The 20767-nt window shown below is 31.2% G+C and overlaps 1 protein-coding gene across 1 annotated transcript in view; it reads left to right on the top strand.

Moving 5' to 3' along the window:
* The first annotated feature begins 32 nt into the window (after positions 1-32).
* The window catches only part of LOC129956726 (golgin subfamily A member 6-like protein 22), a 22953-nt gene continuing 2218 nt past the window's right edge, over positions 33-20767 (top strand). Inside the window, exons 1-8 of the mRNA XM_056068664.1 lie at positions 33-211; positions 4732-4821; positions 4915-4961; positions 6351-6367; positions 13265-13458; positions 13543-13662; positions 15812-15898; positions 19549-19686. Coding sequence (XP_055924639.1) covers positions 68-211; positions 4732-4821; positions 4915-4961; positions 6351-6367; positions 13265-13458; positions 13543-13662; positions 15812-15898; positions 19549-19686 — 837 coding nt within the window. The 5' untranslated portion in view covers positions 33-67. The remainder of the gene's footprint in view (positions 212-4731; positions 4822-4914; positions 4962-6350; positions 6368-13264; positions 13459-13542; positions 13663-15811; positions 15899-19548; positions 19687-20767) is intronic.

Here is a 20767-nt window from a genome sequence, read left to right as displayed (position 1 = left end):
CTCTTGGGTTTCACTTGACACATTGGGTTCCTAGCAGCCTATATCCATGTTTTGATTCTTTGTAACAATGGACGAAAAAGAGAAAGCTTCTGATTTTGAAGAAGAAAAAAGTGAAAATATTTTGATTTCAGAAAAAGATCAGAGTCAAACTGAAGAGAAAATACCACAAGAAGTTAATTCGAATAAGGAAAAATTGATTGCCGATGTTATGGTAGGAGTAACTTTTTAAATTTGTCTATTTTATAAATGTTTAAATTATTCAATTGTAACATTTTTGTCATAAAAATTTTGGAAAAGGATATTTTAAGAGAGCTCTTGCTTTCAATTCTAGAATAGGAACCATCAAAAAATTAAATAAGGACAAATATTAGTTTTTGACTGTTTTTACATGTTTACATATAATAAAGTGTGTTCACTTCCTATAAGCTAGGTAGTTTGACCTAACGCTACTGAACTTGAGACATATATACTTTGAAAGATGCAAATGTTCATAATAAAACTTTTTCTTTTCTTTTCTTTTTTTTTTTTTTTTCTTTTTTTTTCCTTCTTTTTCCTTTTTTTTAATTGAAGTTTTGATTAGAATTTTATTCAAAAATTAAATAATATTTTAGCGTTTTTCCTTGATAACTTCCGAAAATATTTCAATGCAAAAATGATTTTCATATCAAAATTCAAAATAATTGTCTTTTAAATAACACCATTATTTTTGTTATATGAATATCTTTTTATATTTAATCAATTTTTTTTGTAAAATATTTTAATCAAATTTTCCAACATGAACAGCAAGAATTCGGAACGAATGTTAATCGTTTCACGAAAGATAGTACAAAAAATTAATTAAATGGAAACTAAAAATTCAGGAAGAAGTAGCTGTCATTATTAAAGTTATAAGTATTTTTTCATTTTTATTTAAAAATTCAAATTACTCTCTTGATCTCAACACAAATCATTACTCACAAAGAAAATTTTCAGAAAGCAAGTGAACGTTTACTTAATTTTGGAAAGATTCTATAAAAGATTTAAATTTATATTTAAAATACTGTTAATAGGAAGGAAAATGTCAAATTTTACAACATTTTAGATTAGCTATTAGGTTGCATCATTGAAATGCATCCACTTTTTTTTTTCTTTTAAGTATTTTAGGACCACTTTCAGAAAATAAAGAAAATGCTTAGGAAACAAAGAAGCGTAAGATTTCTAAAATAGTATGAATTATACATCTATCAAAATTCGAAACTTAAAAATATCTCGTTGAAAAAGCCATTAAGACTAAAATCATATAAAATATCTAAAAAAATTAACTATCATTAATTCTACCGAACCAGCTGGTCACCAAAGGTGTCTAGTAAAACATAAAAATGTGTATTTTTTATGAAGAATTGTTATCATGTGGAATGAATTTTGCTGTTAGTGGTAATCAGACCATGTTTTCACTTTTTTTTTTCGCTCGTAATCTATTTAGTTTGCACATATTTGAGGTACTTATTTAAAAGTGATTCAAAATTTATTTTTCCTTATTTATCCGATAATTTTGATTTGTTTTATTCTATAGCTTTTCAAAGATTAAATGAATTCCAAAATTCCCGTTAAAAAAAGATAGAAAGTATGTATATAAAATAACTTTTTAAAATCTGAAAATACCGATTAAAATTTCAACACAATTTTAGAAATAAATAAACAGTAAAATGTCATCAAGTAACATATCAATTATTATTATCATTACAATTTTTTTTAAAGAAAATCATTTTCTTGCTCATATGTGGAACAAAAAAATGAAACATAGGAACCGAACTCTCCAAAAAGTCAAATGATTTTACAGGAAAAGATTTAATAGACAGATATTAGAGGGAAATTTTTAATTAAAAATCAGATGTTTAAAATTTATAATTAAAAGCTTTTGAAATTATAGCGAAAGGAATATTCTAAATAACTAGCATACTTTTTAAAAATTAGCTGTGTAAATTTATGTTGCTGCATTTCGGAAAGTTTCACTTTGGTTGTACTGAGAACATTGCTCATCTATATTTTATTGCTTTAAAATACAGTGTTTATTCTTATAGTGTTAAATAGGTGTGAGTGGTCTCCTCGGAACTTTCTCGCATATTCTCTAAGAAAAGGGCCATTTCCCTGATCACACATGCATAACACTTTGGATCTTCGGATAGGTGAAGAACAATACAAGTGCTCAGATTTTTATTTTTAAAGTCCTGCACATGAAGGTTTATGTGTTTCTTACACAGTAAAGAATACTGAATATGGGCTTTAAAGAATATTTTTTTACGTCCGATCTGAATCAAAATTCGACAATATTATTTTAGTAACAAGATTACTTAAAAAAATTGATTTCAGTCGTTGCTTTTCTGAGTTATTGCGTTTTTATACGCAAACTAAATAATAAAGCGACAGGCAGTCAACATCTTGATCGATTTGGTTTAAAATTTGATACAACTTACACTTTAAATACTAAAATAATGTACAAAATTTCATTTCTCTAAATTGTTGCATATTTGAATTATTGCGTTTACATGTATGTGGAAATGTATTCTGACTGATGGTCAACCCCTTGATGGATTTAGTTTAAAATTTGGTACGAATCAAGAATATCGGGGCTAAATTTATATTCCAAATTTTATCCGTCTAGCTCTTTACGTTTTTTAATTATCTTGTTTACTTGTACTCGGACAAACAGATTTACTTTGAATTGATTTCGTTTAAAATTTGATAATTATATATATATATATAAATTTGATGTTAAAATCACATATTAAATTTCAACCACCTGGCTGAAAGCGTTTTCGAATTATCCTATTCACAGACAGACATAATTCCAAAAATACCTATTTAACCCTTTCTAGGGCCGTGGGAAGTATGCTTCCCACCAAATTTATCAATCTTTGTATGAAATTATGTAGGTTGGCATAAGTTCTGACAATTTCTTTAGAAAGATAGAAACTTAGATGCTTCAGTTCTTTATCTCAATCAAAATGCTGTGTTTTGATTTGTTACTTAATTATTAATGAACCAAATTAATTAATGAATCAAATTAAATTTATCTAATAAACTAAACGAATCCCTTTTCTTATTCTAATTTCAAGCCTAAAAATATTTTAACATAATATGACTAGAAAAAAATGGCCCTTTAAAGGGTTAAACTCTGGGAAGTCTAAACTGTGGAGATTCGTTCAAATCTCGAGTTTTTGACAACTATAATACTTTTTATTGGTATTTTTCGAGTACGAGAAATTTAAAATGTTTCTACTGCAATTTTCAAATAAAAATAAAAATAAATATTAATAAGATTTTGAGTGCTACCATTTTTTCCCCTCATAATTATTTCCTTTACTTTCGATAAATTAAAAACAAAAATATTTTTAAGTGTGCCTTAGAAGAATATTTATTTTTATTGTTTTATTCACTGCGTTAATGTATATGTACATTTCGGCGATATTTTTCAACTAAATACATATTTTGTGAGCAATTTACTGTTAGGTTTAGGTTTAGGTTTAGTTATATTAACGTCTCGTTTGAAGCAACACTTGCAATTTACTGTTAGACTAAAGTCTTGATTCACCTTTGAATTTTTACTTTCTCGTACTCGAAAAGAAACCTTTTTCTCGTACAAAAAAAAAAAAAAAAAAAAAAAAAAAAAGAAAGAAAGAAAGAAATATATTATGGAAAAATTCACCAAAATTATTTTTTAGAACTATGTCTATCTATAAACATGTTTTACATAAAAACAATTTGAACTAGACGGATGAATTTTAGTATGTGGTCTTTACGCCAAATTTGTAGATTTTTATCTAATTTTGATCGAAACTTCGAATCCAAAGGAACTCGATAATTACAAAACGGAAAGAGCTAGAGAAGAAAAATTTTGTATATAGTTTTAGCTTTTAAAATATAGAACCGTTTCAGATTTTGAAACAAGTTCGTAAAGAGATTGACCGTCTGTCAGTGACTGCAATTCAGTATATGTAAATATGCTCAAAAGATGAATCTGAATGATATAGATAAATGAAATTTGGTATGTGATCTTGCTACTAAAATTGTAATTCTGTCTCCAATTTTGGTTTCACTCAGTCAATAAAAATAGGCATGCTTGGTTTTCCTCACTATACAAAGTACAAAATGCTGATGTACGGGTCCCTGAGCTAACGGGCGTAACACAATCTTGCAACCACACTCAAATACTTCTGACCATCACATTTCCGAGTGAAAAGTCACCAATGATTTTCACATTTTTAGCTATATTTTTTAAACTAATTAACGTGCACACATGTGCAATACCAAAAAATGTTCAAAAGGGTTTCAGCTATCAAGAAATCATTAAAAAAAATTCGAAACAGTAAAGATTTAGAGTTTCAATAGTCTCTTAAGAATGCAAATATATATATATATATATATATATATATATATATATATATATATATATATATATATATATATATATATATATATATATATATATATATATATATATATATATATATATATATATATATATATATATATATATATATAAACAATGCAAATCGTCTTAATTTCATTTCATTAATGATAGTACTTTTACAAATCAGAATTTTAAAATAAGTGCTAAAAAATTTGTGAAAATGTAGCGTGGTTATCATTCTAATATAATAAATAAGTTGTTTAAGTATCATTTTAATATTTATTAATTCAGTGATGCATCTTACAATAAGTTTACTGAAAAATGCCTAAATTCTATTTCAGAAATCAAGCAAAGAAAGAGAAAACCTTTTGAGGAAGAACGAAGTACTTCAGCGTAAATTATTTATGTTTATAAAAGCATCTGCAGATAAAGTATGTAAATGGTTTTAATGAACGTCATAAATATTCACTTATCGATTCATAATTTTTTTCTCACTTGCAAAATAATTTCTTTGTTATTCGTAGGAATATTTCCAATCTTTGGAGCTGCCTCAAAATGCTAATGCTGACACTAGGGATTGCAATACCGGACCAAAATTCAATACCGGTATTCGGTATTTTATAGATCTTAATACCGGGATACCGGTTTTAATACCGGTATTAGAAATTTTAGAAAAAGAAAGAAAACAAGGTGTTTCTTTGTTTTTTTTTGCCAGTTTTATAAAAGAGTGTAATATCACAAAAAATAATATGGAACTTATAAATTATAACAGTATATAAAGAATCACAAAAAAGTAAAGAAACAACTTATTTATTTAAATCACAAAAAAAAAAAACGTAAATATCACTATTTAGTCTGTGGTACTAATACAAATTTTTGAAATATGATCTTAAAAAACATAATGCATCAGTTGTACTGTCATTAAAGCTGAAAAGTAATTTTGTGTAAAAATTACCAGCTGTCGTAAACGCTCTTTCGGCATCTACGTCTACGTTCTTCAGATAGTGATTTGTGCTGTTCTTTCATGATTGCAACATGAAATTTATTATTGCATTAGCTGTTAATAAATTAAAATCTCTCCGACATAATGCCTCTATAGTCAGTTTTATTGGAAGTAGAACTGGTATAATTCTGGATATTAAGACGAATTCACTGTCTGAAAAAATTAATTTGCAGGTTTAAGTTGATTATTGCTTTTTGGATTGGATTTCTAAATTTCAAAAACCGTTCCATCATTAGGAGTAAACTGTTCAAAAGTGTCTTAGAATATATTATTGACATATATTCTGTTTTATTTTCAGTTAGTATATATATTTTTAATATGAAATTTTTTGTAGGGGAAAGTTTAAATATCTTAACAATTTTTTGAACTTTATAAATTATAGGAAGCAATTCTTGATGGGTTAATATTTCATCCTCATTAGCAATATCTTCTTCCACAATTACATTGTCATTATCTTCATTGTCAATATCACTCTCAATCTTACTCTCTTCAATGTCGGAATCCGAAGTTTCTATATCCACAATATTTGGATTCTTCTATTCTTTATTTTTTTGGTATATTTGGTATTTACTCCTAATTGAAATCCATGAGCAAAGCACAATTGCTGATTTGCACCAATCAACTTTCCAAATTTTTTCATAACTGTTGCTCCATGAGTCGTTATAGATACAATATCTTCTTTCAGGGATAATCCATGTTTTGCTAATTTAGATTTAAGCAATTAATTAAGCCATTAATTAGCTAATTAATTTCGCCAGTTGGGGAGACATAAAAACAAAAACGTATACTATTTTGCTATGTTGACGATCCCTGTGGAGACAATTTAAAATATTTCTAGTAAATACCGAAAAACCGGTATTTAAACTTGTGAATACCGGTATTACGAAATTGTAAAATGGCTCAAAATACCGGTATTCGGTATTCCGGTATACCGGTATTGCAATCCCTAGCTGACACATATCAAAAGATCATGCGTAAGTGTTCGTCACAAATATAAAAAATGAACACATGATATTGATTAAATCCTTTACTTTTTATGCCGAATAATAAAGAAATGTACTGAAATTTTTACAAGCGAATACAAAAAATATTGATGTGAAACTAAACGATGGCAGCGAAAGTAGAATGAGGTTTTTAAAAAAATTAAAAATAAGAATTCGGCATTGAGCTTCGGTATGCCGAAGACGTCGTGGTGTTTCATTCTGCGGTGTGACAAAGTGGTCATGAGCACCTCCACATCATAATTTGGAATAGCAAATATAATTTGTAAGTTTAGGGAAAGATTAAAATGAATTGAAACTCGTTTAGACGAGGGCAGTAAAGCTCTAAATGTCATGAAATTTGGTATAATTATTAGATTAAAATTTTTATGATATAATTATTAACATAAAATAATATTTTTATTATTTAGGGAGGAAATAGAACTTTAATGGGATTACGTAGCACGTGCCTTTTACTAGGAAAACTGATTTAACTTTTTTGGTTAGTTATTTTCGAAAAATTCCAGAAATTTCACGCGTGTAGCTCATCGTAGCTATCTAAGACCGAAACAGGAATAATTTTGAAAAACTTTAATCCACCAGATTGATAATAGAATTAGTGAATTCTCAGTCTTTTTACGGACAGGAAATTTGTGTAGAAATTGTCAATTGCAGCCCTCAGTCTCTTTCTAGAGCTGGCTACAGCTGGATCATATGCTGGCATCTGAAGCAATTCGTTCGTCTGGGGTCATTTTTCGAAGAACTTAATGGATGTTCTTTTGATAAATTCCGAAACAGGTTCAATTTGGAGGTCATCATAAAGTATTTTCCTTCTGACATACCAGGATGTACTAACAATCTTCATCAGATGTGTATTTTGGAAAACTTGCAACTTCTTAATGTTCCCCCTAAATTTGGGATGCATGCATTAATATTGGTCATAAAATAGCTTTGTAGAGCAGAACCTTGAGCCTAATCGAGAGCTTACTCCATGGATCAATTAAGCTTTTGAGTTTAACACTCATAATCGAAGCTTTGGCGAGGGCCGCTTTAATATGACTATTAAAGCTTAATTCAGCGTCTTATTTGTACTCATTTACAAAGAGGACGGGCTGCTTGAAAATTTGGATAGGGACTAGATCGGGCATTACCAATATTTTAGTACATAAAAGGCACGCGCATTTACTCGGGTTGACTTTTATTTTCCAGGCTTCCAGCCGATGAGCCAGCACTGTAAAAGGTCATGCACTGTTGTAATTGTGTAGTGACAATTTGTGGATCCTTATTATGTGTTAGAATGGCGGTATCGTCTGCAGAAATTGCTAAATGACAATTCCTAACTCTTGTTGGATAGTTAACATAAATGTTTTTTTTTCGTAAAATCGGAAATAAAATCCTATTCTGTGATTCGTTTAAAGTTATACACGAAATTTAACTGTATTACAAAAGCTGGATCGAACATGAGAAATATGCGCGGAAGTCCGAAACCCTAATCTCTTCTGATTCAGTTTAATTCCCGGGAGCACTAAACTGAATTTCTAAGCATTCTATTGGTCTTTACAAAACATTAATCACTTTTTTGTTGTCTAATGGAGAGGTTCGGCGAATAAAAATATCCCCTGATGAGCTTTATTCATATCAAATCCAAATCCAATGCAACGTTGATTTTCTTCTTTCCTTACTCTAATTACAGAGCCTAGAAAATTTAGTATAATCTGTATATATATATATCTCTCTCCATATATATGTGTGTGTGTGTGTCTGTAACATTATTTTTTGTTTGAAGACATAGATAAGACTTAGTATTTTTAATTTCGTTTCATTCTCTTCCGTGTAGCAGGCATGGTTATTTACAAGAAGGCGCAGCTCGGCACAAAAGCAGAAGTAAGAAAGAGCGCGAAACAAATAATCACTAGTCTTATATAACATGGGATTTCCAGCCACTTGTCAATTAAAAACATGTTTTGACCTTGGACAACGGCAACGGACGGATCATTTTCACTTGAGACGTAGAATTGATTGAGCAGTAATTTTTACACAGATTCATAAGTGGAATGGTATCAGGAAACAAGAGAACACCTTAGAATGACCCCGACATGGGCCTAATTAGGCAAAAAATTTAGAAAATTAATTTGGATTAAATTAGATATTAAAATATCATTATATATATACAGTGGTGGCCAAAAGTGTGGACATTTTTTGAAAGTTTCATGTTTTTCAACTTTGCGTGCTTGTAGAATATATTAATTTTCACTTAAATACAAATGTTTATATATCAAATTGAAGGTAATTTAATGTAGAATTTAATAACAAAAACAGTATTACAATATCTGTATTACAAACAAAGTTGCGCTCATTTTAGTAAGATGTATCTTAGATTTGCATTTTTTTAAAGTGATACTTACACAATCAATACTTAGTAGGATAACCCTTATTTTTTAAGACAGCTTCACAGCGTATTTTCATCGAGTGAACGAGTGTTTGGAGTTCATCTTTCGGAATAACATGGTGCCAAGAATCAATTATAGATTCAATAAGTTGTCTTTTATTGGATGGACGTTTTTGTCGTACAAGAATTTTCAAACGTCGCCACAAATATTCAATTGGATTGAGATCAGGATTGTTTCCTGGCCATGGTAATACATATATGCCTTTATTTTGAAACCATGCTTTGCATACTTTTGCTGTGTGGCATGGAGCTGAATCCTGCTGAAAAATAAATGGTGCTTTGTTGGGGAAGAAATCCCTGATGGAAGGTATCAATTTTGGTTCCAGGACAGTTTCGATGTATTTTTTGGCATTCAGAATGCCATCAATCACTTGAATTCGGCCCACACCATTTGCAGACTTACATGCCCAAATCATGGCATTTGTTGTTGTTTTGATAGTTGCTTCAATGCAATGAGGATGAAGCGCTTCACCTACTCTACGTCTCACGTATTTTCTACCATCGCTACCAAAGAGCGATATTTTAGTCTCATCGCTCCAGATTACTTGCTTCCATTGATTTTCTGACCATTTAATATGTTCTTGTGGTCATTTAACTCGTTTTTCGCGTTGCTTTTGATTTAAATATGGTTTTTTCCTTAGAATTCTAACTTGTAGTCCAAATCCTGATAACATTCTTCTTATTGTTCTTGAACTTACTGCAATACCCGCTGCACTCATTTCACATCTAATGGCATCTGATGAAATTTTTCTATCTTGAAGGCATAGCCGTTTAATTTTTCTATCGGCAGTAGCACTTGTGCATTTTTTCGGCCTGATTTGGCCTTATTTCCCACTGATTTCGTTTTTTCGTAACGTAAACAGAACTTTCGTACACCAGAACAAGTCACTGAACCACCAACTTGTCTTGCAATTTCAGCATAAGAGAGGCCATTTTCTCTCAATATGACAATTGGGCTTCTTTTTGTAGATGTCCAATCAGTTCTTCTTGTTGGTGACATTGTTTAAAATTAGTTTAATTAAAAAAAAGGACTTAAAATATTAAAAAACAGCAGTACTCTATTTAATTGTACTAGTATGCATCATTCCGCAAAATATTTCCACAACAATAACTCTTTTACCGTCCAAATAATCTAAACTATAGTTACAGACATTTGATTGATCCTCAGAACAGTTTTGTGATTGGCTAGTACGCTTTTATTACAAAACATGTCATTATTCAAAACGATTTGTGTTTGTTTGTTCTACTAAAATAAGCGTAACTTTTTTTGTAATACAGATATTGTAATACTGTTTTTGTTATTAAATTCTACATTAAATTACCTTCAATTTGATATATAAACATTTGTATTTAAGTGAAAATTAATATATTCTACAAGCACGCAAAATTGAAAAACATGACACTTTCAAAAAATGTCCACACTTTTGGCCACCACTGTATATATATATATATATATATATATATATATATATATATATATATATATATATATATATATATATATATATATATATATATATATATATTTAATTAGTCAAATTCTGGATATTTCGAGATGAATTGAATGTAACGATTTCTTAAAATGAGAGGAAAAATATCGTTATGATTTTGAAGAATCTGAAAAATGAAAGTTTAAAAATAAATATATGTATATTTTTTCTTAATTTCTCAATTGGTGCCCCCTAACAATGATACTCAGGGCTGTTGCCCACTTTCCCCACCTAGTTATGCCACTGAAATCTATGAAATCTCATACTGAAATCTATGAACTTCCTCGTATATTCACACAAAGACCATGGACTATCTCGTATACTCATACAATAGGTACTGGACTATTTTGTATACTCACACAATAGATACTGAACTATCTCGTATATACTCACACAGCAAGCTTTAAATTTTCTATTATAATCATACAAATGTTCTACTATATCGTATATATTCACATAGAAGACGTGAAACCCTCTCGTATACTCACATAGTAGGTGCTGGATTATCTCTAACATTCACACAGTAGTCTTTGGACCTTTTCGTATATTCACACAATAGACGCTGGACTATTTCGTATACTTTCGTACAGTAAGCGTTGGATAATCTTATATATATACATGCAATAGGAGCTAGACTGTCTCTTATACGCTCATGCAGTAGGCGTCAAACTATCTCATACACTCACACAACAGACCTTAAACTACCTCGTATACTCATACAATAGATACTGGACTATTTCGTATACATACACAACTGGATTATCTCGTATATATTCACGCAAAAGACGGTATTATACCTTCCCACATACTCACACAATAGGTGCTGGATAATCTCTTAAACGTTTCTACAATAGGCGTTAAACCTTTTTATATACTCAAACAATAGTTGCTGAACTATTTCGTATACACTCACACAGTAGACGCTGGATTATCTCGTATATACATACATGCAGTAGTGAGCTGGACTATCTCTTACATACTCATACAAAAGGCACTGAACTTTCTCGTATACTCCCACAATAGGCGCTGGACTATCTCGTATACACTCACGCAGTAGGCGTTGGATTTTCTTTTATATTCACACAGTAGATGTATGTTTTGTTTCATAGTATAATATAGAAAAGTCCCAAGTTAGGTTTTGAGGTATCTTCCTTTCCTCCAGTTATGTTCAAAACGTCGGACGTTATGACGTCGGTCTGTAACGTAGGTGGCTACATATCAAATTTCATTTGTCTTAAATCGTTACGTTTTCGAGTTTTTGCGTTCACATATTTCAAAATATACAGATTGGCAAACAGTTAACTCCTTGACGACACTAAAATTTAACACTAAATTACAGTTATAGCTACAATATAACATAGTAAATTTTGCTGATTTAAGTCATTGGGTTTATGAGTTACATGAATACGAAGAAACTGACCAACAGATGGTCAACCGTTTGACGAATCTGATTCAAAATTTGATAAATATCTATATTTTAGATGTGTACCAAATTTTATTTACCTAACTCTTTGCTTCTTGTTGTTATCGCATTCAGACAGAAAGACAAGCAGATTTCATGTAAATGGAATTTGTTCGTAAGTTCATACACCAAATTTCACCCATCTGTATCAAAACGCTTTTGAGTTATCATGTTTACAGACACATAGGCAGAATGACAGACAAAATGTTAAAGTTTAGTTTAATTATATTAACGCCCAGTTTTAAAGCAACACGGTCTGTTTTGGGACGGACCTCGTAATTTTGAACCGCGGTCAGATGACGAGGACGACACCTGAGCTGGCTTCCCCTTTCCACACCACGCCACAAAAGCGGGAGGATGTTTGGCCCGGACGGTTTTAACGTGTACCAGGACCGCTTACACGACAGTTCGGTGAAATCGGATCAGGAACCTGAAACCCTCCGGTTCCGAGGCCGAGACCTTACCACCAAGCCACCACGGCCCCACAAAATCCTAAAAAAAAAAAAAAAAAAAAAAAAAAAACTATGATTCATAGATGTCTGAAATGTAAGAATTGCAAAATGTCGAGTTCGAATTTTTTATTGATTATATTATTTTCTCTCTATTTTGTATGCGAGACAGTAATAATAATAATAATAAACCCTAGTAATAATAATAACTAACTAGTATACTCTCAAGTAAATTTGTTTGCTAGAAAATGCCTTACATGGCATTGGCGTACAATAGTTACGAAATAATAACTTTAAGCGTGAATTCAGCATTTTTGCTGAATCTATTGCGTCATCCTTGGCGTGTTATTTGGCGATTAATTCCTGGCATGCGTTAGTAGTATCCAAAAACGGAATTTGAGTTTTAGACAGATTTTTCTCCACCGATTGAAACAAAAATTTGAAGCAAAACTGCACTTGTAGTCACAAAACCCCAAACCAAATTTTATGTATTTCAGTCACTGTATTTTTCAAGTATCGCGTTTATATGTTTTTGAAAGTACAGACTGACAGACAGTCAACCCGTAGTTGGATTTGGCTAAAAATTTGAGAGGTGTCTATACTAAATATGTTAAAACTGTGTACTGAATCTTATCTATCTAGCTCTCTTCGTTTTGTAGTTATTATATTACCTTATATTCGAATATACGACTTCCACTGAACAGATTTTACACAAAATTTGATAGAAATCTGCAAATTTGGAGTAAAGACCATATACCAAATTTCAGTCGTCTAGCTCAAAGCGTTTTTGAATAACTTTTGTCATAGACAGACAGATGGACATTTTCCAAACTCAGGGAAAAAGGGAGGTCTAAAGCGTGGAGATTCGTCAAAATTGGAATTCTTATTTTCTGACAATTACTATACTTTTTCCGTATTAAGAAAGGGACAATCTCTTTAAAAAGGAAGGGATAATTTGTCTGAAATGACTTTCTTGTGTGTGTGCTAAAGAATATAATAAAGAGAATTTGTGGTCAAATAGATTCTTTATATTTTCAACAGGGCAACTGGATGACAAATTGGATCAGATTGAAAAAGATAAAGAGGAAATTATTGCAAAGCAAGAATCTTTGAAGCAGAAAATAAGCGAGAAAGAAGACGAGTGGAAAGAATTAAATAAATCGTTTGTCGAATTGAAGACAAGAATTGCTCAACAATCTGTAAATACTGATACAGGTGAAAGATATACTAAAGAGGTAAAATAATATTATTTTTAAACATGTTTTTGTCACAATATTTAAAAAATTATTTTTTTCTTACTGTTTTCTCTCGACTTTTAGGAAGTGGACGAGCTTTTAAGAAGAGAAGAAGATGCGAGGAAGAATTTAGAAGACTCCCAATTGCAGTCCATTAGGAAGAAGCGCTTATTAGAAGAATTATTGGAGGAGAAGAAAAATTTAGTACCTATATATCTAGAATCAAATTTTTTTTTAACTATATCGCCATTTTTTGCAATTTTTTTGAAATCTTAAATTAATGCAATTTTTGGTTTAACTAAGTCAAACTTGGTAACATTTCACGAGGGTCTATTACATCCAGTAGATAAGTGTTTGACAGTCTAGTGGAAGTAATAAGACCTAATAAACCGTCTATTCGAAGTGATAAGACGTAATAGACCATCTAGTGAAGGCTCAAGCTCAGTTCAGTTCAGTTCATTTGTATTAACGTCCCGCTTTAAAACAACACTTGGGCTATTTTGGGACTGACCTTGTAATTTTGAGCCGCATTCAGATGACGAAGACAAAACTTGAGCTGGCATCCCCTCTTCCAATTTCCGCATCACATCAGCATGAGAATATTTGGCCCCATATGGATTTAACGCGCACCAAATCCACTTACACAATCTAGCCGGCGTCCTGGCATAGGGGTAGCGCGTCTTCCCCGTGATCTGGGCGTCCTGGGTTCGACTCCTGGTTTGGGCATGGTTGTTTTATCTGCGAGATGTGTGAATGTGCCTTCCTGTAAAAAGGGGTTATGCAAGCGAATGAGTGATGCGTGAGTAGCAAAATCGTACTCTTGGCCCTATTTAAAAAAACCAGAGACGCTTCCCCACCAGCTTAAAATCGCTGTCTTCGTAACAGCAGGCTTGTCCATGGCAAGTGCCATAAGAAACAACAACTTACACGATCTTCCGCGTAATCGAGTCTCACACCTAAAACCCTCCGATTCCAAAGCCGAGACCTTACCACCAGGCCACCTAGAGGCTCAAGAGGAGCGTCAAATAACAAAACCAGTGGGACTTAAAAGTTTTCTGTCAAGAAAATTTCTCCATGATCACAATATATTGTACGATATTTCTACGATATTCTGAATGCAGTACAATATCGTGTGATATCGTAGCAATGTAGTAGAATATCTTGTGTTATTTCAGCTAGAATGTATATAAATTAAATATTGGAATGGTCTCGGAGTTGGAAGGCTTCATCTTCAATTGCCGGAAGGAAAAACACGCGGTGCCAACAATTGGAATGAAAACAGATATAAAGGACAGAAGTTTAGTTCAATTACAGCCCATAGAAATCAATGCTGAAACGGCAAGGCTTCACAGGTCCTAAAAACAATCTGATTTCCCTAAAAAAATAACCTCATCCTGTGGTCTCAGGAAGACAAATATTTGGGCGTCATTTTAGATCCCACACTAACTTGGAAAAATCATTTTTATTTTGTCAGGGATAAGTTCCGAGCCCAGTCGCGTAAATTTTTTCCCCTTATTGGCCGGAACTCTAAAATCCATAGGAATATGAAAATGCTTATTTGCGTCCGGTACTCACTTACACATACCCGGTTTGGGGTCATGTTACAAAAACCAATACAACAACAGCATAATCAAATTATTAGACAAATATGCAAAGCTAGAAGATTCACGAGAACTACTGACCTATGCAACGCACTTAACTATAACACATTCATAGAAACAATTAAAAAGCTATCCACTAAATTTTACAAAAATATGAACAAAAACGGAAACGAAGCAATAGCCAAAATCAATAGATATACCCCAAGCATTAAAATTAAAAGATCTCGAAACGTGCTGTTAATCGGGTAATTTCAAAACAGATCCACAGAGTTCTCATGTCTCGCCCCCCCCCCCCTCCCCCTCAGAGCAAGCAATCTGATTCGCCAACCACGATCAACAGTTTATCCGCAGCAAAAACACCTACACATACAAAATGCTATTGATACTTTAAATAAAAAATTTGGGCAAGGACGATTCCATCAAAATTGTCTTTTAAGACATTCTTCGAAAACGCACGAATGAAAATGTATAAAATCATAAACTTTGTAGTTTTTGAGAATAAAAAGCAGACATAAACATCTGCGACATTAAGATTTGAGTTCCCTAAATTGAGCTAGGCATCATATTTTATAAACATAGAAAATAAAACACTTGACAAATGCTTCTGTCCAATATAGAACAAGTGAAAGTGTTTCGATTTATTTGTTCAAATCCGATATTAATTTATCTTGATTTTGAAATATCGTTTTAGTTCTTCATTATTATTGTTTCATAATTTAAAAATAGTTAAACACTTCTCTTTTTTTTTTCAGGTTGAAGGGCCCTTAGATTTTGGAGAATTCGAAATAATGTGCACAGGAACAGAAAACAATATTGAAGTGGTGAAACAATTGAAGGAGGTAATTGTGAATAAGTTTCTAACATTAATCACCATTTTAACATTTTGTGCTGCAGTGGCTATTGAGAGTGTATTCTTTGGATACAGTTCTATATGTATAAATGACAGTTTCATATAATTTATCATGGGTGTATCTTAGTAAAATAGTAATATTCTGTCGAGGTGATGTCCGGGTCACCAATATGTAATGACTAAAGAGAAACTGAAGTCGTGGCGTCATACATTAGATGTGTTCTTATTTAAATGAGTAAGAAGACATAAGTATTTAATATTACATGGTATTAACTATAACGATCGAAGATTAACAGAATTACAAACATCACTCGAACAAAACAGAGTTATCACACAATTTCTAAGCTCAATAATAAAATGTTTTAAGTTGCGCGTGTTTATTTTTGCTTCTTCGTTGCACCACAGTGGTATGATGTCTAGGGCCCGCCTCGAGGTGTCGCAATATCAAAGAATAGATATTGCTACCGTTTTATTCTTTTGAATAGAAAAATCAATGTTCTTCTTATTAGAACAAAAATATTGTCAAATGTCCTCAGTACATCAAGGAATATTTAAGCACTGCATTTTGAACTCAGATATCAGACAACTGATATATAAATCTTGTGATAATCTGATTTTGTTTAAAAACTTAGTAAGAATAAATATATTAATTTTGGTTAAAAACAAACAAGAATTGTTATCTTATTGATCTGAACCATTTAATAGGAAATATTTTCACTGTTTCAAGTAATTTATTTGATAGCGGAAATGGAATTCCCAAAATGTTCTTATATATCCTCCAATATATGCACTTGTGCATTATTAATCATATGCCATTTGTAAACAATAGTTATGGAATAACCTATCAGCATACGATCTTTGGCGATTCATTTCTGGAATGCAGTTAATACACATACCAGGAAATCGAATGTGTATTTTGGATATCTTTTTACCGATTGATTAAAACCAAAATTTGACACAAATTACAATTGTAGTCACCAAATTATATTTAAGTTATTGTGTTTACGTGTTTGTGAAAGTACAGACAGTCAGTTTCATGTTGAAACCGGTTGCAAATTTCATAAGTATCTATACTTTGGATGTTAAATTTGTCCACAAAATCTTATTCATCTAGCTCTCTTAGTTCCGCAGTTACTTTTTTTGTTTTTATTTGAATAGCCAAAAAGAGTCTTCAGAATGGATTTAGCTCAAAATTTGCTAGAAATCTACAAATTTGGTCGAAACCACGCACCAAATTTTATCCATCCAACTCAAAACGTTTTTGAGTTATATCTGTCATAAACAGACATATTGAAATATGTTCATAAAAATATGCTTTTCGAACTCGGGTAGATATAAAATACGGAGATTTGTTAAAATATAGAGTTTGAATCTTTTTAATGATTGCTATACTTATATAAGAAAGTAACAAACGGTAATAACAAAGCGTTGAGACAGAATCTACAGGAGAAAAACTTCATTCAACTACAGTGCGCGAAAAAAGTATAAGGACAACATGTAATTGCATGAAAATATGCTTTATTTTTATGTATTAAATATGCTTTATTTTATTATTACCTAAATGAACTTTTTATATTTCTTACTTCTTCTGCATAATTTTGTGATAACACTTATACCACATAAAAAACATAATTTAGCTTCAAAATATTGATTTTACAAAATTTAGCATTAAAGGAAATACGGAAAAAATCATAAGGACATGTTGTAAAATACTTAAAAAAATGTTTCAATAATCAAGAAAACTACTTTTTTTTTCAATCACTTGAATAAGCCGAGAGGTCATAGATCCTGAAAGATCTTTTAAAATGTCCACAGATATTTTTTCCCAAGCGTCTTTGATAGCGACGACAAGATCTTGTGTACATTGATACTGTGTGCCGTTTTTATAAACTTCTCGGGCTAGAAGTCCCCATAAGTTTTCGATTGGATTAAGATCGGGACTTCTCGCCGGCCAATCAAGTAAATTTACAGAATTAGCTTTCAACTAGAGTTTTGCACTCGTAGAAACGTGTATCGAAGCATTATCCTGCTGAAAAATATAGTCCCCTGAAGTAATTAGTGGCGCTTCAGGTAACAAACTTTCTCCTAACATATCAACATACCTGTCCGAATTCATTTTACGGTTGATAAATACAATTGGAGTGGTTCCATTTGCCGCAAAAGCGCCCATATCATAACGGAGCCACCACCATATTGACGCCTGGAAAACACTTCCTTGGTCTTTATTAGATCATACCAAAAATAACGAAAACCATCAGGTCCATCAAGATTGAACTTTTTTTCGTCCGAAAAAATTACATCAGCCCACTTTTGACCAAGAGAAATGTATTTTTTGGCAAAGTAAACTCTTCTTTTCTTATGATGATTTATAAGAGGGGGGCGTGACACTAATTTCCCATAAGAAACTTGAGGATGTTTACTCAAAACATTTTGAACAGTCCTTGTTGAGCATGGTAAAATCAAATTTTGTCTAACTTCATTTGCGGTTTCTCTTTTCTCGCAAGCTCTCTTTACAATCATTCTTTTTTGTCGACGAGTGAGAATTTCTGGTCTCCCAGTTCGCTTTTTCATATATCCCAGGATTTTTTAGAAAATTATAAACCGCCGTTTTAGATCTCTTGATTATTTTTGAAATTTCCCATCCACTTAATCCACATTCTCGAAAAGCAACAATTTTTCCTTTTTCAGAGTCAGAAAGTTGAGTTCCTTTGGGCATCGTTTAAAAATTCACACTGAAAGTCGCCGAGTGGGAAATTCTTTTCGCAAATGAATCTTTTAACTCGGAATTGTCATTTTATGCTTTCAAATATGCAAATTTTTAAATAATTACTGGAGAAAAAACAATGTCCTTATACTTTTTTCCGTTTTCATTTAGGTTTAAAAATCAAAATTTAAATTTTAGCAGATTTAAAATTGAAAATTTTAATTACTTTACACATAAAATATTTTAGTTTTACTTCTATTTTTACTGCAAAAATTTGCATACGATTCTGTAAACAAGGCTTCTAAAAATCAAAATTTAAATTTTAGCAGATTTAAAATTGAAAATTTTAATTACTTTACACATAAAATATTTTAGTTTTACTTCTATTTTTACTGCAAAAATTTGCATACGATTCTGTAAACAAGGCTTCTAGATTAGGCGATTTTTCGCGTGTCCTTATAATTTTTTCGGGCCCTGTACATAAGCCTCTCAACTTGACTGCTATTCTGACTAATTACTTTTGCATCATCTCCGCTTTGAATAACATCCATAACAAGACTTCGTTTATTCCAAAACAACTACTGGAAATCGAGTCCTATTGGAACTAATCCATGATTCTCGAATATTCCTGGTCCTTCATTTTCGTCGCCAAATGGTAGCCCAGTTCATCGCCAATTCTAGCGATAACCATTATGAATCGGCATCTATTCAAAAGCCATTGCTAAAACTTTCTTCCTTACTAGGAGAATTATTGCGCAGAAAAGCATTATTAGAAATCCGTAACAATACTATGGAAATCAAATTGTTCAGTTTGTATAGTAAAACATTCTTAGTAGATTTATATCATACCGCGCAAAATAATGCATGCATTCTAAAATTTAAAAACACTAAGAATAATTTGCATGCAAATATTTTTAATTTATCATCTTCTTCAGGAAATTAAAAGTTATGTGAAAAAGGCATCAGACGTGGTGAATATCTTGAATCATATGAAACAGAAAGTGCATTCCATGCAAACAAAGAAAGTGGTTGTTCAACAGAAGGAGATGGCACTGGAGTTGAAGTTAACAGAGGCAAGAATAGTTTATTGATTCTAAAACATTGCCAGCAATCCATATAAGAAACAAATTGAATTAATCCCCATATATTTTAAATTTTTATCACTACTACTAATAAAGAAAAATGTGTGTGCTGACTCCCCACAGAACAAAATTTTTCATTAGAGCTACCAAATTTAGCACAAATATATTTTGGAAAGTGGGAATTCACACCTTGAAGGAAAAAGAAATTTTACTTTTGAAAAAACAAAATAAGCAAATAATTAAAAAAGACAAATAATAGATTCATAATCATAACTCTTTGCTGAAAATCATGTAGATAATTTATTCTTACAAAATATTCAGATTTACAATAATGATTTCGTTTACTTAAGGGAAAAAATTGTTTGATCATTTTTGTATTGAAGGTGTGGGGTAGCTTGGAGGTATAGAGTAGTATCAGTTGTTAATTAGTAATTAGGCAGTTGCTAAGGCTGAAGAAGACTGAGAAGGGGCATCAAACAGGTCAATTAAAAAAAAATCCTATTTGCCAAATAAATTAGTTTGTAAAAAATACAAATTCAATGAATTATAAAATAATAGGATAACATTAAAAACTTTACTAAATATAATTGGGCAAGTTCTTACATGCTTCATTATCCTCACTTTGTTATAAGAATATTTATAAACACCGAACCTGTGCTTTAATAATTTTGTATATAAACATAAGCATCATGCAGTTTAGTATCATAATAGATAAGTAACTCAAGTTATTTCCTAAGTTCTTTAGCTACATTTAAATTTATCTGAAGCTGATTTAAATCCTAAATTGTTAATTATGCTCAACATAAGTTGTTTGTTATTCATTCATCAAGTCAGTCGAGTGGAAGATTAAAGGCCACAGAGCCTAGGCGCTTCCCAATAATCCCCCACATCATTGGGTAATAGATAAGTAAAAATAAATACAATTTTGAGAAGTTGATTAAAAAATGATTAACCTAAAATAAATCATTAACATGTAGAAATGTAAAAATAACATGCATTGCCTGTGATTATAAAATACTTTAATTAAAATGTATACAGAAACCTAATGTTAGATTATATTTAAATTAATTAG

This window comes from Argiope bruennichi, chromosome 11 (genome assembly GCF_947563725.1).
Source record: "Argiope bruennichi chromosome 11, qqArgBrue1.1, whole genome shotgun sequence".
Taxonomy (NCBI): Eukaryota; Metazoa; Arthropoda; class Arachnida; order Araneae; family Araneidae; genus Argiope; species Argiope bruennichi.
The sequence above is the reverse complement of the archived record's forward strand: the minus strand, read 5'-3'. Positions and strand labels throughout refer to the sequence as shown.